This window comes from Mercenaria mercenaria, chromosome 15, assembly GCF_021730395.1.
Source record: "Mercenaria mercenaria strain notata chromosome 15, MADL_Memer_1, whole genome shotgun sequence".
Taxonomy (NCBI): domain Eukaryota; kingdom Metazoa; phylum Mollusca; class Bivalvia; order Venerida; family Veneridae; genus Mercenaria; species Mercenaria mercenaria.
This window is the reverse complement of record NC_069375.1, coordinates 17,841,217-17,864,146: the sequence shown is the minus strand read 5'-3', so window position 1 is coordinate 17,864,146 and position 22,930 is coordinate 17,841,217. Positions and strand designations below refer to the sequence as shown.

General features: G+C 32.8%; 2 protein-coding genes across 3 annotated transcripts in view; both read left to right on the top strand.

Moving 5' to 3' along the window:
* Positions 1-19,791, top strand: part of LOC123548965 (uncharacterized) — a 93,338-nt gene extending 73,547 nt beyond the window's left edge. The window contains exons 30-40 of the mRNA XM_053524089.1: positions 1,200-1,835; positions 2,632-2,721; positions 3,546-3,619; positions 4,669-4,834; positions 9,113-9,361; positions 12,986-13,081; positions 14,360-14,458; positions 16,903-17,076; positions 18,374-18,544; positions 18,888-19,058; positions 19,403-19,791. Of these exons, the coding sequence (XP_053380064.1) occupies positions 1,200-1,835; positions 2,632-2,721; positions 3,546-3,619; positions 4,669-4,834; positions 9,113-9,361; positions 12,986-13,081; positions 14,360-14,458; positions 16,903-17,076; positions 18,374-18,544; positions 18,888-19,058; positions 19,403-19,602 (2,126 nt within the window). The 3' untranslated portion in view covers positions 19,603-19,791. The remainder of the gene's footprint in view (positions 1-1,199; positions 1,836-2,631; positions 2,722-3,545; positions 3,620-4,668; positions 4,835-9,112; positions 9,362-12,985; positions 13,082-14,359; positions 14,459-16,902; positions 17,077-18,373; positions 18,545-18,887; positions 19,059-19,402) is intronic.
* Positions 19,792-19,911: 120 nt separating this feature from the next.
* Positions 19,912-22,930, top strand: part of LOC123548991 (C4b-binding protein alpha chain-like) — a 42,349-nt gene continuing 39,330 nt past the window's right edge. For both annotated transcript variants that reach the window (XM_053524671.1, XM_053524670.1), the window contains exon 1: positions 19,912-20,096. In XM_053524671.1, coding sequence (XP_053380646.1) covers positions 20,045-20,096 — 52 coding nt within the window. In that variant the 5' untranslated portion in view covers positions 19,912-20,044. The remainder of the gene's footprint in view (positions 20,097-22,930) is intronic.

Sequence of the window (22,930 nt, the reverse complement as noted above, 5' to 3'; positions counted from 1 at the left end):
CTGTTCGCTAATGGTTTCTCTAATTGCAACAGGCTTTGAAAGCGAACAGTATGGATCCTGACCAGACTGCGCGGATGCATGCTGGTCGCAAACACACTGTGTTGGTTTTCTCATGGCATGGCTCATATTACAACAGTATAACAAAAACTGATGTTCAACTGAAGGCCAATATCATTTTATTTAACATTTTTTAATTAAAAAAAATCAGGGATGATGATGTTTATGAAATCAAGGAAATTGAGATTTTTGTAAAAAGGCAGATTTGCTTATGGAATTGCATCATTTCAAGGAAATGTCATGTTAAAGACTTAGCTGAGAAAATAAATAACTATTTCTGTACAGAACAGATATGAGCTGCCTCATGAGAAAACCAACATAGTGCATTTGTGACCAGCATGCGCAGTATGGTCAGGATCCATACTGTTCACTAATGGTTTCTCTAACTGCAATATTGGCTTTGGAAGATAACAGCATGGATCCTGACCAGACTGCACAGATTCGCAGACTGGTCTTGATCCATGAAGGTTGCAAATGCACTATGTTCGTTTTCTCATGGTGCAGCTAAGTAATATGGAGATGGTTACGAATGTGACACACTTAATTCCCCTATAAAATTTTCTTCCTACGCAGTGAGGTGTTGTTTTTCTGCTATGTAATCATCAAAATGATAATTAGCTGTCAAATGGGATAAATGTGTCAGTTATGTAGAAAATGTAAGTGCAAAATTTGATGCTCTGATTGGTAATAATGACATAATAAATAACTATACAAGTTAATATCAAACACATTTACACTGTTAGACTTATCGGATATCACCAGCACATTAAGTCACATAATAATTATTCACAATAGGTGACTTATAGGCCCAATGGGCCGAGTGTTATATGTATTATGATATTAATGTATTTTGATTATGCAAAACACAATGTCACTTTAATAAACTATATTCTGTTCTATTCTATTCCATTCCGTCTATTCTATTTACATGTAAGTTTATGCAGAACAATTTTTTTTCAGTTTATGGAACTTTCATTATTTCCCATGTAACTGATGTAAATATTTACAGACATTTCGGCATTAGAGATACCGTCAAATTTTAAATGCTTGCTACAAAGAATGCCAGTAAAAATAATCAACATAATACCTAACTATATCCCTTACTTTTATTCTGAAAACTGAAAACTGACTTTTGTTTCTAGCTTCTGACTACCATACAGCAGTTGGTTCAAATATCCATTCAACTGAAAGCTCAACTGCCAAGTCACAATTTAATATTGACAAAAGGGACTTCTTAGAAGTGTTTGACAAGACTTTGCCCACTGCATTACATAATGTTGCGGAAAATCAGTTTCGAAAACTTGCAGTTTCCATACATGGAAGGGGCATCATTCAGCTGTCTAATTTGGTTAGTGAAGACACCGAAAATGTAAGAAATATCAGTAATCTGCTCTCTTCATCTTTCTACAAAGTTTTTAACAGCTGCAGCAGACAAGACCTAAGTACCAAAGAAGCCATATTTATGTCATTTCATGAGATGTCCTTAGATACCCTACAGCCTTTGGTAGACCTTGTTCAACTCAACATAGACGAAAGACTTCCATTCCGCCAGTTTTCTGCTGTACTTCTACATCAGATATTAGAAGACCTTATTGCAAGCAGAAGTGACTTGTACCAAAAGGCTGAAACCAAATCTTCTACTGAACTGTCAAATCAGGAACAACAGATTCTTTTCTACTTAAGTGGATTTTTTTTTAATACATGCACTTCAGAAAAGGCTAAAAGGAATGAAATCAGGAGAAAAAGAGGCTCTAGTTTCAGGACTCGAGTTGATGCAGGTTAACAGAAAAAACACGTGTAATACAGTTTCGCAGAAGTTTGCCAATTGGACTGACAAACTTAATAAATAAATTACGGATTTAGTTTGATAAAATCAAGTTTCAAGGGTATATGTTTTTTTCAGTTACGTATATTAACATGTCAGATTACTTCAAAATTAGCTGTCGCGACATAAATTATGACCAGTTTTCCTTGCAGGGATAACTTTTATTTACTCTATCCTGTGACTCTGGACCATGGTGCGGATAACGGTGTGGTTAGATGCATCATAATTAAGCCCCCGTGGTAGTATTGCCACTGATCGAATCAAGGCTGTGCCCCACTGTGTTCCTTTATTTGTTTGTGTGTGCGTGTGTGTGTGTGTGTGTGCGTTCGCACGCGTGCGTGTGTGTTGGTCGTATGCGCGTCCTGTTGCTGGGTTAACGTTTAGAGACGCTGCGTTGAAGTACATGGCTTTTTTGTTGAATATTCATTCTTGTTTTTTAGTTAAGAGCCATGTGAGAACGCTTTTCTCTTGCACTTGCTCGGTTAGTTCACTTTGATCGAACATGTAGAAAGAGTCTCTTCTTCAATAATTTAAATATTCTTTGAATAACTGAATGTTATTCTGATTGAATCTTTGGTCGATGTCTTTAAGTTTTATCCTTCTTCAACTGACATTTCCTACACTGAGATGAACAGCTTGACTGTCTTTAAGATACGAATAGAATTTCAAAATGTTTTCAGTCGCTACATTGATTGATATCAATACTTGTAAGTACTATTTTAAAGGTAACATATAAACATTCCATGCAGATTCTACAACAAAAAGTGAAACGGACAAACAAAGTCGCAGTAAAGACGTACTTCCTGACAAGAAACATATTCAAAATACACGGAATAAAGGTAATACTTTTTAGAAAATACATTTAAATGATGGGAAACAGTTCGACATACAATACAATGAAGCGGAAACGAACTCAATTACCTGCTGATTATTATTATATTATTATTGTACCACAATTATGTAGCGCTTTTTTCATGCATATGTACACGTTCGAAAGTGCTTTACAGAATAAATTGCAAACAGTACAAACAAATACGCATTCATCAAAAAAAATGCATTCCACATTAACAAAAATCATGAATGTAAAACCAGATAAAACCAGACAAACATACATACATATTTACTAGTATCTAAGTCACCCTAGTATAAAATACTGTTTTACGCTGAACAGAAAAGAATGTATCGGTCAGTCAACGAAATGTTGTACAAAGAAGTGGGTTTTTAGCAGGCTTTCTAAAGCAGCTAGCTAATAAAATAATGAGTTCACTTACCATTCAAATGATATTTTTGTAACGCCTAAATGCATTGCATCGTTAGTTCTAAGTGTAGTGGTGAATTCTGAAATACGAATTATTGTGAAATTATCGACTCAATTTGATGTAATGGGAATATGTGTAATATATGTGGTTTCCTACATCATCCTACAATTTTTGCTTGTTCAAATGAAAAATGAATGATACTGTAGGCTTTTATTTGTTTTTCGTTTTATGCAAATGTTACTTTTAAAATGATAAAAGTCATACATACACAGATGTATAATCTTATCAATAGGTTAATAATGTCCTGTTATCTGTTTTTCAATATTGTGTCGTCTTGTTGGCGTGACATTTGTGACAAAAGTTGAACTTTCGCAGTAATTTACGTCATTCATTGACATCTGCAGGTTGTACACTATCTGATGATCCACGATATACTTACACGGACTTTAATGGAATTTACACAGTTCCAGGCTCATTCGTATGTACTTTGTACTTGTACTACTCTTCTAAGTTTCTATATCATTGAAAGTTTAATTTCATTTTGTCATAAATTTAAATCTGCTTCATGATCATTATTGTACTTTCATAACGCAAGGTGTAGAATGCAATTTAAGTGAGTGTAGAATGTCAGTATTATCTACTAAGGTATTATCCTGAAGAAGTTTGATCAGCTATCTATTATAGAGCTTTGTTCATATAGTTCCCATTTGAGGACACTGATAGCTGGCTGGTTGCCTTTCCACCTTGGGAAACAAATAAACAAATTTCATGCAATAGATTAAATATATCTTGCTTTTGGTTCTTATCTGTCGAGTCATAAATTAGATCTAAATTTTAAAACAATCGACTCATTGATTAGTTATATGAATTGTATGCAAATCTTTTGTTTATCACATAGAACTGTTTATTATACTTATTTAAAGATATTTTGTTTAATTTGAGTAACTTTAAGGGTAATACCTGGTGTATGCTATCTTTGTGCTGTTGTTTATGTCATATGGAACACACAGGGAGCTTCTACAAAATTATTTGGTCAAATATTAAATCAGTTTCAGTTCTCAAGAACCGTATTTCGTCACAATTACACACGCTTCGCCCCCGGTATGCATTTTAAGTTAATGCATGACATACATCATTTCAGCACCTACTACTATCGATTGTTTTCATGATATATTAATTTTAAAAATTGTGCGAGAAGAATGTCCTAAAGCTTTCAACTTCAAATATATCTGTACCAAGACTGAGTCCAAGACTAAATATGTGAGTTCACAATTTACAGGCTAATATACATTGCATCATTCTTTGTTATCTTTTTTAATTAATGTGACTCAGAGAAGCAGCATCATTTCTAATCACAGAGAAACGATCCCTCAATAAATCAAATTGTTAGAATAAACAAAGACAAATCTGTTCATTTTGTTTATGAGACATATCTTGACATTTTAAAAAATAGAAATTCAGGACTAAACTGCTTTTGAAATTAGCAGGAGGCATTTACGAAATCAATTGTTTATGTCGATTTCACAGATTTCTGATGGAACTACATTGACAGTGACATGTAGAACACTGGATCCGTATGGGTATGACATGAGTTATGATTATGATTACGATTATGATTATGATAACAATTCAACATCAACAGTAACCTGCATGAACAATACGTTGTCTGATTTTGATCTGGATTGTCCTGAAGGTAAGCACTACTTTATTAATTCAGATATGTTGTCAAAACTCAAAGACAAATTTTACTGCTAAAATTGTTTGGTAGCACAAAACGCAGTAAAGCAAAATAATTAGTTATATACCTAGTTTGAGTCTGTACAGAGAAAATAAAAACAATATGCTCGGCATGCCTTTCAGTGCCGGCTTAAAGCACAAGCACAAATATTTTAAGGATTTACTCCAGGATCTTGAAAATCAGTTTAAGTTAAATTATGTGAAAAAGTGGTCAAAGGGTTTCAATGTCACAAAGTGAAGAAGTCAACATGCCAATTGAGAAACCGAGCCGTCTAGCAACTATAAATCAAATCCGACACCGTGACTACGATATATGTTAAGGATCAATGCACATAACTGTGCTTTACTTTTCAAGCCACTATCCCTTTCCCGCTAGTTTGACCATGTAATTTGTCAGATATAATAGCAAATAACGTTGTTAGGTGACTCCCAGCTCCCATGTGCTCGAGTACTAAATTATATTTAATTCTAACACGACTAACAAATAACCTACACGTAGAGCAAAATCTATCTCGGGTTATTCTGCATCAAACCACTCGCGTGCAATGACGTCATCCGATCCAGGTGCGTAGCACGGTCGTAAAAATGTAGTTAACACTTTTTTCTAGTATCTTTGCTACTAGTATGTCGTGTTAGAATCGAAATAATAAGTGTCCAAGTGTGATTTATAGTAGAATAACCCGAGTTTTTCATTTTTATGCGTAACAATACCTCACTTAGGCCTACGGTCTTCGTGATATATTCTTACGCATAAGAACTCAAGACTCGGGTTATTTTACAATAAACCACGTTTGGGAACTTATTATTTCTTAAATAACGATTTAATATGAAACTATAATTTATAACTCATGAACAGACTCTTTTAAACGGAGTCTGCTATTAATTTTCTTGGTTGCATTCTTTGCTTCCAAAGGATCTTTTTACATATTTTATTATTTTCGTATTATTCAATGACTGTAGATACATGTACAACGTAGTATCGCCGAAAAAACTATATAAATAAATATATTTTAAGGCATTTTCATAACCAGTTCGAAATGCGGGGCTTCCGTGGCTGGGTGGTTATGGTTGTTTACTTGCCCCTCACAGATGTGGGTTCGAGCCTCACGTGGCGATGAATTCTTTATGTGATGAAGCTACCCATCTGGCTTACGGAAGGTCGGTGGTTCTACCCAGGTGCCCGTTCGTGATGAAATAATGCACGGAGGGGCACCTGGGGCTTTCCACCACCGTCAAGGCTGGGAAGTCGCCATATGACCTATAATTGTTACGGTGCGATGTTAAACCCAACAACAACAACAAAGTTCGAAATGCCCCTAGACACTTCCAAATAGATTCTCAGCTTTTTAATAAGGTGATAAATACCTTTTACATGTGACTTCGCATACATGGTCATGTTCGTCTTTTGTCCATGTCACGTTTGACATTTATAGACGTATGTTTATCTTCCGTTATGTGTGTATTTTACCCTAAAATATAGATTACTTTATTCCGAATGTTATAATGATTCAAATTACAATGATCCTTTTTTGTGATAAAAACATTTAAATTTTTTGGTATTGTATATAAATAAAGATGTTATATCATTTCACCGGACTGGCCTTTTCGTTGTAACTACATTAGCAAATATTGTCAATAAAGCGAATTATCAATTTTTTACCTAAAGTAGACTCAAGTTTACAAGTGCGCGAGGGGCCGACTATTTGATATTCTGGTTGGAGGAGGAGTGGGTAGGATTGTTTTGAAAAAAACAACTTTGCTCTGAAAGGCATATTGCTTTTGAACTGTTTTCAGATTTAATATTTCATAATTACGTAATAAGTTAGTACTATATATTATACATATATGTGTTATTACCTAACATTCTTTTTTCGTTATTATGGAAGAGAAATATTTCCTTCATAGTTCAAATATTACACAATGCTGAAGAAGAGTGCAAGATTAATTTGAAAGTATTAAAGCTAGTGTAAGGCGTAATTTTAACAGCACTGCTTCAATGTATGAACAGTAACCTATACTGTATACATAGGTATAAGAGCAGGCAGATAATAAAAATATACAGATAATTTTATTCTAATATCTCACTAGAATTTTGCATATAACTGTTGAAATAATCATGGTTGGTACTACAAAGGTGTAGCATTCCAATAAAAGTTTCTACTCAGAACTACCTGTGTTTTTTGTCAAGCTCATTTGACATAATATAACTAAAACCTAGAGTAATTGACTCGATATTTTCAGTGTTGAAATCTTCTTAGAATTTAGAATTTGGCATGTAAAAAATCAATATTTTTACAGGGAGGACAACCAAACCACCCTCATGCAGAACGCATGCAACACGTTTTAAAAAATAAAATGACTATTTTATTGAAAAAAAGTCTCAAACAAATAGACTTAAACAACTGAAATAACAAATATTTTCAAGATATCTTTTTTTTACATTTTATGATAAATAAAAACATTTCCTCTGGTGCTAAAAGAACGCAAAACACTTGGTGATAGAAATTCTTCTTTTTTCTTAAAACTAAGCTGAATGCCGTATTTGGCATATAAAATACCAAAACTTTGCAGGTACCGCAGTCTCCTGCAACCATGGCCCCACAACTTTGGCATTTTAAAAGAAATGTTCTGCTTGCTATGCTCGCAAACCTGGTATCAGTAGTTTTATATTAAGCAGAAATGTAGGAGACCGCCGTCTTTAAGTTAATATACAAGACGTCTTGTTTGATCTCCCTTTCTGTACCCATAAAGTCTAAATAGTTATGACATTTCTTTTACCTTAAAGCAATCATTAAAAACACAGGTGAATTTTATCAAACATTTTGCTCGAATTTACATGAGATAAACCACACAGGTGTGTTGGGGTAGCATAACTACCTATAACGTCCGATGACCTGGGCCTGCGCATGATTTTCAAAAGCATGAATTATTATATTAAATTCCAAAACGGGAGATATCTCTATATATACATCAAAATGAACCAGAGCTACATGTAGCATTTAAAGTTTTCCCTGAAAATATTCCCCTAAACCCTTCTAATTTATCCATTTAACATCAAGATTTGGCTGGCTATGCCATTTATGGCTCATTTATCTTTTAGGTATCAATCATATAGTTTTTATATATGACATGGATAGCGGTTCTATTTTCATATTTTCCTCACTGTATTCGATAGTGCTCAAAATAAGGTACTATAATGTGAATCAAACTGTTTCTTATCAAAGAGACTTGCATTTAACTTTTTCATTGTGTACTTATGAATACAAAACATATTCCTTTATCATCATGCTTACTAGTTGTAGAAAAAACTATTTTGAGGAAAAAAAGAAATTATCTTCTGTTTATTCTGACCTTCAAGTTATGGAAAAAAAGACTTTTATAAGAAAGGACATCAAAATTATCAAATCTTCAGATAAGTTGAGTCACATTCATCTAATGCACAGGGTCTGGAAATCTGTTCGAAATATTTTATTGACTTGTTTTATCACAAGACTCTTATCTGTATATTTAAGGTATCCGATCCACAAATAAGCAAATGCTATACAACAGTGCTATTATGAATATATGAAATATTGATTCTTAGTAAGCTGATAAAGTTTGTTATCATTTGAATGTGCAAGGAAAAGTAAATTACAAGACAAAAGTATGTTACAGAATTTTTACATTTTTTTACTTTATAGTCTTTAGTGATACTTCAACTGAAATCCAGTTATTACAGTGTAAGATTTATTATTTTGCAGTGAAAAAAAAAACATGACTGTAATGGATCCTCCGTATTATTTATGGTAATCTTATTTACTAATTCTTCTTCAGCAGACACAACTGATTGAGATGGTACCAACAATCATAGGGTCACCAGGAATCGAAATATTACCTATTTGTGGTGGATCGGATACCTTAAACCCATTATAATTATTTATTATGTCTACTCAACATCTGATTTCATATCTGATTTTCTATCGGTTTCAAAAACAAACGCAAGCAATTGTGATTTTAATGATAACAATGGTCAATAATGAATATTTCTGGCGTCGATATTGACCATGATGGTGCATTTGAAAAATTATTAATGCGTGTCTAAGTTTCTTTTTTGAGTGTTATTTGTTTAAGTTTGACAGTCTGGAGTGGTCAGCGTATAAATGATTATGAAAATACTGCAGACCAATATATAACATATGTTATTGACATTATAGTATCTGTTGTATAATAACTCATTTTAGTCTTTTATCAACAGAGAAATGTGTGGTGCCCTATGTATTTGACGAACGTTTGTCTGTGACAGACACAAGGCGTGTCAGTCTTTCTGGAGGTTCCGTTGTTGAGGTTGGAGACTTTGTTTATTTTAATTGTTCAAAACCCGGTATATTGAAATATGAACCTTTGAACAGACGATTCCAATGTGTGAACGGCCTCTGGGAAGAAGCTGAAAGAGATCACAACTGGAAGTTAGGATCTAATGGTGCATTTCCAGCCTGCAGGGCAGGTAAATCTAAACTGGTCTATTTTCAACTTTAATCACGGTTTGCATAAGTTTTGTTAGCTGTATTAAACATTTGAAAACTGGCAAAAGTCAGCTTGCAGAAAGCTTTTGTAATGTTTAAGGCTTTTAAATGATGTCACTATAAAAGTACGTGTTACTTTAACAAAAATGTATGGCTTTAAATCATAGCAAGTATTTGGCTGCGACTACAAATTACCACCTTTTATCTATATCATTAATGGTATACCCGCTCGATTGCAATGTATATCTTAATAGAAAGACGGCAGTTGGTCTGTATTGTCTTGGTCGGTAATCGTGAAATGTTCTAGGATGAATGTATTATTACATTAAATACATTCATAATACTTTATTCGCATTCGTACTTTAAGGAGGTAGGTTACCTTTGTACCAGGGTAAATTCAAATTAGTTGAACCGCAGCAATTTTTTGTATTTCGTATAATTTAATGTTTTAACTGCTATAATCTCAATTTCGTTTATCTCTGTCCCTTTAAGTTTAATTTTTATCTAGGTATGAAGAACACGACCCTCCAAAGGTATTGTATATTGAAAGAAAAAGGAAAACATGGATATTTAACACTTTTCAGTGTATTTTGGTTTCATTGTTGTCCGTAAAAGTCTGCATAATTTACAGTTATGCAAGTATGCGCGTTAGCTTTCTGATATAAGCTTAAAATGTATATGTCGCGGGGCTCGTGTTTCCATGGTTACGCATTTTCTATCATTTTTAAACAACTATGTATAAAAACGGGTTTTTCGACGGCTTCAGTGCCATTCTGTTAATGACCAACATGGAATATTTTGTTAATATTATTAGCAAAATACCAAGCACTTTACATGGTATCCTATTTTTATACGCCCGAAGGGACGTATTATGTTATGACGTTGGAGTATGTCTGTCCGTCTGTCTGTCAATCCGTCCGTTAGCAATTTCGTGTCCGCTCTGTAACTCTTGAACCCCTTGAAGGATTTCAAGGAAACTTCACACAAATGTTCACCACACCAAGACGACGTGCAGAGCGTATGTTTTGGATATTTCGCTTCAAGGTCAATGTCACACTTAGGAGTCAAAGGTCATATTAGTTTGTTTCGTGTTCGCTCTGTAACTCTTGAACCCTTGAAGGATTTCAAAGAAATTTGACACAAATGTTCACCACACCAAGACAAAGTGCAGAGCGCATGGTTCAGACGACTCGCTTCAAGGTCAAGGTCACACTTAGGGGTCAAAAGCCTTATCAGTTTGTTTCATGTCCGCTCTGCAACTCTTGAACTGCAGGAAAGATTTCAAATAAACTTGGCAGAAATGTTCACCACACTGAGACGATCTGCAGAGCGCATGTTCCAGACGACTTGCTTCAAGGTCAATGTCACACTTAAGGGTCAAAGGTCATATATGACTTTGCTTTGTGTATATTGCTCTGCATTGCAGTGCTTTTGTTTTTATTTGGCATATCTCTTTTTTGTTCACTTACAATAAAATGTTTTTCAATTACTTCCCTTTTATGTTACTATAAATAGCTTAGTTTTTATTATTGGCCGTAGGGAAAAACCGAGACCACTTTTCTGTGGAAAAACATGGATGGTACCTCTAATTTTTAGGTGTATTTTTACATACCTGTACTTGATAAGGATATTTTGTGGACTTTGAATATTTTTTGTAGATTTAGATTTGTTTTTTTTTTAAGTTTTCCTTTTGTTGTTCAACTCCTTTGGGCTACAACAGTCAAGTTCTTTAAATTTTGCTCCCATCCTATGATGTAATCCTTCGGGCGTATATTGTCCCGCTTGGTGGAGCTCTTGTTCTTAAAGTTTAAAGTAACCATTGCAACAGAGATGTTTAAAATAGCTTATATCGTGCTTTTTGTCGTAATGTCTTATGAAAAATATTGAATACAATTATCTTTCTTGTTAATGTAGCTTTAAAACATATTATTTCTAACGTAAATAATATTTTCATGTTATTTGCATTTATTCAAATAAATTTCACAGCTTAAAATACTTACAGTAGTACCCCTCGTCTGGTATTTGTTATGGAAAAATCGTTCTGCATGCTGCTATTATTCCCGTGGATATTGTTGAAATGAAAATAAAAAGCCGAAGCTGTTTTCCTTAAATAGATCAGTGTCAACGCTTTTGAATTTTACATTTAGATATATAGGTTACGGGCTTCGTTTCCATGGTAACATCAATTCAATTTAAGAAACAGCAATTTTCTATCGAAACTTGAACAATTTTAGACCTTAGTTTTAGTATATAAATAACAAATTATCAACGGAAACTGAAAAATAGATAGTACAAATCAAACTGCCAAAGTTTTATTTGAAAATGGCCTTAACAAGTAACCTTTCACCCAACTATATTCCCAATAACATTGGTTACCATCATCCATTTTCTTACATTCCGCATAACATTTCAATATAACTACGTAACAGAAGCAAAATATTGATTATTATTCAGAGCAGAAGACTCATAAAATATATTTCAGCAAATAATGGCTGTTTTAAAATAGTTCAAATAAAGAAAATGCACAGAATTACGTACTTTCAAAATAAAAGCTATTAATTTTGCGCGGTGACTGACACGTAACGTCATGACGTCATTGACGTCATTTTAAGGCAACAATGTTTTTAAGCGTTTCTGCGGCAATTTATTCATTATTTTCGCATTATTAGACCATTAAGCATCAGATCGGAGACAGATTCATGCTTTTTTTTCCGAAGAATGGTTATACAAACACATTTAGTTTGTCGTAAACGTCGTCGTAAATCGTCACTTTACTTCCGGTTGGACATTCGCACATACAAATATTAAGATAACCTACCTCCTTAAGGCAGTCTATGTATGGGTGTGTAAATAGTTGACATTTGCATAAAAATAAACAAAGTATAGTAATAAGAAAACACGGACAAACTAAACAGATAAGGAAGAAAATACGGGAACTGCCGTGAAACTAACAGTGGCAAAGTCACATTTTTCAATTTATTCAAGGCGTTTCGGAATGATCTGAACATCACCCTCACCTTAATCTAGTAAAAATCATAATTACTAACATTGCGATAATAGGGATATGCATTTTCTTTCTATCTAAGATCTTTGAGTTAAAAGAAATAATGGGTAAATGGGTACACTTTAGTTTAGACTGAAAAACAATTACTTCGAACAAAACTTCAAGTTGCAGTAAATCTATAAAAGTGTTTTTCATACATTTACAAAAATCAAGGTGGGTTGAAGAATTGTGTTTTCCAGTTTATGTGTGTGACGCGTATTCTGTACTGAATTTCATTCGAACTTTGAACAAGTATTCTGTCAAAACATTACTGCCTTCTACATGGTTTCTTTTATAAAGTATCAGGCATATTTATATCAACGCCGCAAAATGCATTGCTGAATATATAAATAGATTGTATTTTTTGTTCATTTAACTGATAATGTTACCTATAGTTTCTATAGGTACTTAAGTAGCATTTATACCACGGATATTTTCTGTTCTTTGTGGTTCTCGGATAACCTTAAGATAGTTTATAAATTGGGAGTTTCGGGATACGCAGAGTTGTTGTGCCTAAAGATTTTCAGTAGATCCCTTTTAAGAGAATGTGTCTGTATTTTAGCCGTATGCAAGCCAAACTGTTTAAATGGCGGTGTTTGTTTCAAGGACGATAACTGTAGATGTAAACATCTAACAGAAGGAAAACGATGTGAAAAATGTGAGTAACAAAGATCTTTCTCCTTTCTCCTTTAAAAGACCTTTGTTAAAATTGCAGTTAACCACATTATAAAACAGGTTCGTTGAAAAATATGTTTTACTACAAAATATTCTGTAGTAATATATCTTTAATCCTTAATATTTATTTCACGTAAAGTCAAGTGTATCAGAACTTCGGTTTTGGAAGTAATAGTTACGAAAAAAACAATCTTTCCTTAAAGGTGTTTAATCAGCTTTTGGTCTAGTAATGGATGTGTTTGAAGCATTAACAACTAATCATTAACACTTAATTACTGAGTGCTAAGTTTCATGTAATATTTTCACTGGAGCTTTTTTCAAATGCGAGTTATTTTAGTGTAACTTTGGTGTTGTTAAATATATTAAGTCTAATTAAAGAAATGAATAAAACAACTCTTGTATTATATTTGTAAAAACATGTACAATGACAATAATGTATTAAACCGAATATTAGAAATGCTTGTTAAGTTATTACTACCTCTGTTGCGACACCAAGTGGTTTTAAAAGTGGTTCAAATTGCTGAAATATTCCTAAATATATCAACTTGAAATTATACCAAATCAGAATGCAGGTTAAAGTCCATGTATATACATGTTAAGGGACTGGGGGCGGTATTTAAATTTTTTAACAATAATAAAAATAATCATATACTTTTATAACGATTCTACCACAGTGTCTTGGGTCGTTTTATTCATTATATAAGTCTAAAATATAATATTTGAAAAATGCAAATTGATTAAATATGATTGAATATCTATAAAGACGATCAATGAAATGTTTGGCATCATGTTTATTTGAGGTAGTCTGTCTCAGTGTAGTCAAACTAAAAAGTAATTTGCTAGCAACAAACGAACTTTTGTGATTATGGTAAAATATATTTGATATCGTACGTAGGAATATTTGTGCCTTGCATAGGACTTATTGTGCCTTACCACATAGAATTCATAATGCGTATGTAGGAGTTAGTATGTACTATGTAAGTTTTATTATGCTGTACATGAGTGAGTTAAGTTCTATGCTTTACACAGAAGAAAGGAAGTGTTACGTTAGAAATATTATGTCTTACCCCGGAGTTAATATGTTCTACTTATGAGTCTTTAAGACGTATGTACTTGTAGAAGTTAGTTTGTCCTACAGAGGACAAAGTACAATTGTTCGCTGCCATAGCATAGCCATTAGCTGCAATTCCAGGCATAATATATTAATCCATGTATGTAGCCTTAATGCAAGACAAATGTTTCTATATATTTATATTTCTAGTTATTTGTAACGACACTTGCTTTGAGAATGGTGGAAAATGCGTCGGTCCTGGTAGATGTTCTTGTCCTGCAGAACGTTTTGGTCTTAACTGTGAACAAAGTAAGTCAATCAACGAGAAATGGATTGAACATACTGACGTGTAGTTTAATACAAACGTTTCATAACTACCATATTGATGTTGTTTCCCAAGGCAGCATTTCCTTTTGTGTGATAAGATACATTATAACATTTCTATGTCTTTGTGCTTATGAATTCGAAAGTGAAATCTTTTTTAGATATTTTAGATATAGAATCTGATATAAACGTTTGAAAGTTTTCATCAGTTATAGATTACCAGACACTAATACCTCTTCATGATATATATATGATATCATGACCGATAAGCATTTCGTTTTCTTGCATACCAGACGGGGATTTCCGTTATTTTTACCGGTGCTGGAAAACTCCACCTTACACCCCGGGGTGTAAGATGACTCTCGTGCTTTAAATGACACATTACGAACTACGCATATATGTAGTAATTTATATTTTATTTAAAAAAACGGAATAAATATCCAATACCTTGACAGTTCCTCTTTGTTCCTGATGGTATATTTCCCGATTCAAAACACGTTGTTTTATAAAAAAAAATCATAGCGTTACGCTGCAACTGATAAAACAAAACCGAAACTAAACATTGTTATTTGTCTTTGAAACGTCATGACGTCTTTCCTGTTTACGGACGTTGGTTTCCAGCGCTTTGTTTAAATACGCCTCTATAAGAAATAGTTCTAAAAAGAAAGCCATTCGATTGATTTTATAAATATTATTTCTTGATTTCGGTATGCAAGAAAAAGATTCTGTCACTAGTTATATAGGTGCAGATAGGAATATCCGGCTCTTGGGTAACTGTTTAGGCGGTATCTCGGTAGGAACCTCGTTACCGCCTAAACAGTTACCCTCGAGGCCGAAAGTTTCCATCTGCACCTACAACCAGTGAAAGAATCTTATAATCTTGCCCATCCCCTGCTCCTTTTATCTTGACTTTAAAGAAAATGTTGCATTAGCTGGCAATATTTTTATTTATAAATGTCCCTTGGTAGCCGAAATTAAAGAGCCTAAAGCATTGGGTTTTTTTTTTCATGCAAAACAGAACGGTGTCCTTACTAGTATCTGCAAAATACATAAGTAAACATATAACAAAAACACAACAAACGAGATAGTTGAAATGTACTTCCCTTTCCTTTTTCGAAGTTGCATTGACATACTCTGGTATTAAACTTTCACAGTTGTGTAGTTTTAAAAAATAATCAGTGTCTTCAATATCATATTAATGTAGTCTCCCAAAGTCATGCATTTCATTTAATTATTAATAACTTCCCTTTTATCTGATAAAATTATTTTTCGTTACGATCCCTTTGGATGTTTTAAATACAGATATTACGACCCCTTTAGATCTTTAAAATACAGAAAATAACGTTTGAAAGTTTTCATCGATTATTTCCATACACAAATGCATATTCATGAATTACGAAATGTATAGGTGATCGAAAAATATTTCAGTATGTTGCCCTACCCCTCCAATCTTTGCTTTCAAGAAAATGTTGCAATAGCTGGCAATATGTGTTTTGAAAAATGTTCTTAGGCGGGGGAATAGATACTCTGTTACAGATTCTTACTAGTATTACAACATACATTAGTGAAGTTCAACACAACTATTATCATCATGTTTTCCTGATCGTGTTAAAATGGAGATAAACAAGGCTTAATTATTGTTTATTGTTTTATGTATGATCATCGTTCAAATGCTTGGGTATTTAACCACTAGGGCTAACACCATCGTCATTCAAGTCCTAAACGATAAACAACGCAAATGTCTACTCATTGATAAATGTTTTAGAATGGAGATACAATATTATTTCGTGCTAAGACGACCTCATCTCCTGGTAAATGTAGTTGCCCACAATCTATCATGTCTTATCATCACAGCATCACACAAATAATATCAACTTGATGCTTTAATAAGAAATTAAGTAAATCACCGTCTCAATTATCCAGCGATGCATATGTGAAGTATATTCAGAATAAAAATACCAGTTCATGTTAACGCTTTGTAATAAAATGATTCGTGCTACATGTTTATCACATTCTTTTACACGCACTGCCAACACAACTTGATATTTTTCTCAAATCTATACCTATTATATTTAGTAATTTATTACTTGCGTCTATATGTATAAAAACATACACAACGACAATAAATTAGTCTTATGTATTATACAAATCAGCATTTTGTCAGGCAGGGCTATTGATCATTAACGTATTAAAATGTAAAATGTCTCAAAATGATGTTACTTTTATCAAATAGATGTTATTAACTTTTTAAGAGATGATGCCATATTCTTACAGAGTGATTTAATCTGTAGCTCCAAATCTTACAATTAAACGTACAAAAATAACAGGACTGTCTAACGTTAAATGAAATGGTAGCATTTTGAACGTGTTGTGTTGATTCTTAAACAATTTCATAAATATATGTGTATTTTTGTTATATTTTTTTCAAGCAGAAAGTTGCACACTGCCACAACATGCTGCAAATTACGAAGGCCAAATAGTTTTCAGCCCTGGAACGACGTTATACAACTTTGCATGTGACCATGGATATGTACTTTCATCCCAAAATGGAATGACGTGTCGGGATGACGGAACATGGTCTCAAATTGTTACATGCATTAAAGGTAGTTTGTTTATTCAATTGATTATATAGTTGCTGAAAAGTAAATCATAACATGACTACAGTGTCTTGCCTTTGGCAGAGAGCGTAATATAACTAGGCAAATATTTAATATTTATATAAAACGGGAGAAGGATCAGACATCTGATGTTTGTGAAAAAATGTTACCCTTTGTATTAACACTTGTTGAATTAATAATACTTTCACGGGCTTGTTGCCATTTCTTGAATTAGATTTTAAAGTTGCAATAAAGTGACATGATTAAAATGGTATTATATGCATTTTTCAAGTAAATATCTAGCTTAAATATATGTCTGTGTCAAAAGGGTGGAGGAAATTACAGGTTCTAACCCAGTATACCAAACTCTTCCTGTAACTAGTACGAGATAATAACTTTCAAACTACGACTTTTCTTATTTTGACTAGGGCAGTCTTTTGCGAAACACGAAACTACACGCAAGAGTTTCTTCCCTTTAACTTCTGAAATCTCTACCTATAGTTAAGTGAGACAATTGCGTAGAAGATTGAAGAAAAGAACTGTTATTTTATTTATAAGTCCGATTTTTTTTAAAGCAACTTCAAATAGGCAGCATTGTCTTTAATTTAACACATTTAAATGCAAAGCAACTAAAAATTGCCTTTATGAAACATTTACCAAAAACACACTGTGTGCAGTTATAATACAATGAGCTAAGACGTACTGTATAGTATCTCAGTTTAAAGATGCCAATTCTGCAGTTTCTGCAAAAGCATTTATAATAATCTAAAGATCCTTTCCAAGAATATTATTCAACGACGACTGTCTTTGATGTGAGTCTGTTCACGAGAGATAATGAAATGGACAACATCATTCACGTGCCTCTAGCAAAGACTGAACTGGAACTTAGTTAAAGCATAATCGAATAGACTCAGTGATCCCAAAGGGCAAAAAAATAAAGCACTGGATTCAAGTACGAGAGGACTAACTGCATGTTCAAAATACGTCTACAAAATTCGGAATTAAAGATGTTAAATTCAGAATAAGTAATTGCAAGTAATTGTAAGATAAAAGCAACCTGCTGGATGTTTTATTGAGTATAGTGCTTGCTATCGGTTACTTCCTTTCTAATTCAGTTATCAATTTAGGTTTGCATTTGTCTGAGGTTTAATGTTCGCCTGACCAATAGTTGCTAAGTAAACATATCATTTTAAAAGTAACTTAAATGTATTACTTTAATGGCTTATATTCTTTTCCGTTTAAATTTTAACACAATGCGAGAATACAGTTACACCTATCAAATGTTATTTATTTGTACTTTTAGGTTGCACACTTATAAATAATGCAGGAAATTATAAAGGCTGGAGGACAACATTCAGTCCTGGAGAAACTTTATACAATTTTGTTTGCGACCATGGGTATGTTTTATCATCCGAGAACGGAATGACATGCCGACATGATGGATCTTGGTCAGAAATTGTTACATGCATTAAAGGTATGTTATTTTTTATGGTATCATTTAAGTTGAGGAAAATAAGTTAAACAATTCGAAAACAAAACAGTATAATATATCAAATAGTTTGCACTTTTAGTTTGCTCACTTCCAAATATGCAGCAAATTATAAAGATGAGAGAACAACGTTCAGCTCTAGTGAAACTTTAAACAATTTTTATTGCTATCATGGTCACCAAAATAAATGACCTGTCGACATGATGGATCATGGTTAGAAAATGTTGTATGCATCAAAGGTATATTTTGTTTCTTATATCGTTTTAGACGAAGAAAATAATTAAGCTGTGTGGGAAAAAGAAATCATGTTTTCTATTTACATTTTTAGGTTGCACGCTACCGAATAATGTAGCAAATTCTAAATATAAGAGAACAACATTTAGTCCTGGAAAGACTTTAAACAACTTTCATTGCGATCAAGGTTATGTTCTGTCATCCGAAAACGGAATGACATGTCGACATGATGGATCTTGGACAGAAATTGTTACATGCATTAAAGGTATGTTATTTTTTATGGTATCATTTAATCGGAGGAAAATAAGCTAAACAATTCGAAAACAAAACAGTATAATATATTAAATAGTTTGCACTTTTAGTTTGCTCACTTCCAAATTATGCAGCAAATTATAAAGATGAGAGAACAACATTCAGCTCTAGTGAAACTTTAAACAATTTTTATTGCGATCATGGTCACCAAAATAAATGACCTGTCGACATGATGGATCATGGTCAGAAAATGTTGTATGCATTAAAAGTATATTTTGTTTCTTATATCGTTTTAGACGAAGAAAATAATTAGGCTGTGTGGGAAAAATAAATCATGCTTTCTGTTTACATTTTTAGGTTGCTCGCTACCGAATAATTACATTAATAATGCAGCAAATTCTGAATATCAGAGAACAACATTTAGTCCTGGAAATACTTTAAACAACTTTCATTGCGATCAAGGTTATATTCTGTCATCCGAAAACGGAATGACATGTCGACATGATGGATCTTGGTCAGGAATTGTTACATGCATTAAAGGTATGTTTTGTTTATGATATCATTTAAGGCGAAGTATAAAGCTAAACAATTCGAAAACAAAACTATATGATATGTTAAATGATTTGCACCTTTAGCTGGCTCACTTCCAAATCATGAAGCAATTATAAAGATTATAGAAGAACTTTCAGCCCTGGTGAAACTTTAAACAATTTTGATAGCGATCATGGCCACCAAAATGAATGAACTGTCGGCAAGATGGATCATGGTCAGAAATTGTTGTATGCATTTAAGGTATATTTTGTTTCTTATTTCGTTTTAGACGAAGAAAATTATTAGCAGTGCGGAAAAAAATGTTCATGGTATCTATTTACATCTTTAGGTTGCACGCTACCGAATCATGCAGCATATTCTAAAGATCAGAGAACAACATTCAGTCCTGGAGAAAGTTTAAACAACTTTCATTGTGATCATGGTTATATTCTGTCTTCCGAGAACGGAATGACATGTCGACATGATGGATCTTGGTCAGAAATTGTAACATGCATTGGAGGTATGTTTTGCTTCTTATATCCTTTTAGATGAGAAAATAATTAGACAGTGCGAAACAAAATTGACATAATATTAAACGTTTTAGATGAGAAAATAATTAGACAGTGCGAAACAAAATTGACATAATATTAAACGTTGTTTATTTGCACTTTTACTTTGCACACTTCCAAAATATACAGCAAATTTTAAAGATCGGAGAACAACTTTCAGCCCATAAGATATTATCATAATACTAGACTAGCTCCTAGACTATGATGTATCTTTTTTAAAAATGTTATTTGTAAAATTGTGAATATAGCCAGTCTATATCCTGTTTCCAATATCATAGTCTAGTGTTATCCGAAATTATACATAGCAGGGGCGTTTCCTGACAAGAACTAGATTAAAAGTACATGGAATAAAAGTGATATTTATTGCAGAATACATTTGATAATTGCATAAACAGTTTGACATACAATAAAATGAAGCAGAAACGATCTCATTTACTTGCTGATAATACAATGATAGACACCTATCATTCATATGATTGTTTGTAGTCTGGTGGTTTTAGTGACAAAAGTGCTCTAGAAATCATTTTATGAGTGCCGGCATGTTAATGCCCGAAGACAACATATTTGTTGAAGCTTGAACCTTACCGGTTACTTTGATAGCTGTCTCCAAAAAATATAACGATGTTTTATGTAAATTAGAGGGGTCAAAAGGTCATGCTATGAAATTCTGATTTTGCAACTTTTTTTGTGTAGCCTTTTTTTCAATGATTATGTACTGGCAATTTTTCTGACAAATTGTACCCTAAATGTATTATGAAACTATTTTTAGTCACTTAGAATTGATGCAAAGCTAAAAGAGAACATGACAAAAAGAAACAATGTCTGAAATTAGGGTCAAAGGTCGTGCACTTTATCTATTTACGTTGAGACAATGTCATCTTTAGATACTATTAATATGTTATCCAAAAGTGATAAAAGGAATTCATTCAAACTTCATACAAAGATTAAGGACAATAAGGAAAAGTGCTTTGTACAAGTACAACAAATCTATCTAGCTTACTTTTTTAATTATCTCCCTTTATTAAACTTACATATAACAGTTCTTTTCCAAAGAATAACACTAAATTTAACCGATCATTTTTGTTGAAATTTCACACAACGATAAAGACCACTGAAAGAAACTGAAGTTTATTAAATGATGAGTCTATCTCGCTCATTTTTTAAATTATCTCCCTTTATAGAATGTAGTTGTCTGAACCATATTGTTAAACACTAAATGACATTACTTTCTATTCAGTGGTCTAAATAGTACTTACGTTACTGGCATCAGTTGATCGTTACAAAGCTTTTGTCAAAAGGTTTGTGGTACCCTACTTGCGTAAGGGATTGTTCAATTATATAGAAAATATATCAGCAGATGTTCACAATCAATACTAAATACATAAAGATTAATATTTACCGTATTATATACTTGTTAAATCAGACCTCAGCTCGTTGGCACTTATGTTATCATCAATATATATCGTGTACAGCACAACATATGATCTTTGATAGTTGTATATTCCCTTTTTCTGCATATTTAAGGAGGTAGGTTACCTTGTTACAAGGGTAAATTCAAATTAGTTGAACCGCAGCATTTTTTTGAATTTCATCTAATATGAAGTTTTAACTGCTACAATCTCAATTTCGTTTGTTTCTATCCCTTCTAGTTCAGTTTTTATCAAGGTTTGAAGAGCATGACCCTCCAAAGGTATTTCATATTGAAAGAAGAAGGAAAATACGGATATTTAACACTTTTCAGTGTATCTTAGTTTCATTGATATCCGTAGAAGTCTGCATAATTGATAATTTTACTAGAAAGCACGTTAGCTTTCTAATATCAGCTTAAAATGTGTATGTCGCGGGGCTCGTGTTTCCATGGTAACGCATTTTCTCTCATTTTTAAACAACTATGAATAAAAATACGGGTTTTCGACGGCTTCAGTGCCATTCTGTTAATGACGGTATGGAATATTTGGGTAATATTATCAGCAAAATACCAAGCACTTCACATGGTACCCTATTTTTCTTAAAGTTTAAAGTAACCATGGCAACAGAGACGTTTAAAATAGCTTATATCTTGCTTTTTGTCATAATTTCTTATAAAAAGATATTGAATAAGATTATCTTTCTAGTTATTGTATCTTTAAAACATCGTCTGGCATTTTTTATGGAAAAATCGTTCAGCATGCTGCTATTATTCTCATGGATATTGTTGAAATGAAAATTAAAAGCCGAAGCTGTGTTTCTTAAATAGACCAGTGTCAGCGCTTTTGAATTTTACATTTAGATACATAGGTCACGGGCTTCGTTTCCATGGTAACATCAATTTAATTCAAGAAACCACAATTTTCTACTGAAATTTGAACAATTTTAGATCTAAATTCTAGTATATAAGTAACAAATTATCAACGGAACCTGAAAAACAGGTATTACAAATCAAACTGCTAGATTTTTTATTTGAAAATGGCCGTAATAAGTAACCTTTCACCCAACTATATTCCAAATAATATTGGCTATCTTCGTCCATTTTCATACATTCCGCATAACATTTCAATATAACTACATAAAAGAAGCAAAATATTGATTATTATTCAGAGCAATCGACTCATTGGAAATATTTAAGCAAATAATGGTTATTTGAAAATAGTTAAAATAAAGAAAATGCACAGAATTACGAACTTTCAAGATAAAAGCTGTTAATTTTGCGCGGTAACTGACACGTAAAGTCATGACGTCAGTGACGTCATTTTAAGACAACATTGTTTTGAAGCGTTTCTGCGGCAATTTATTCATTATTTCTGCA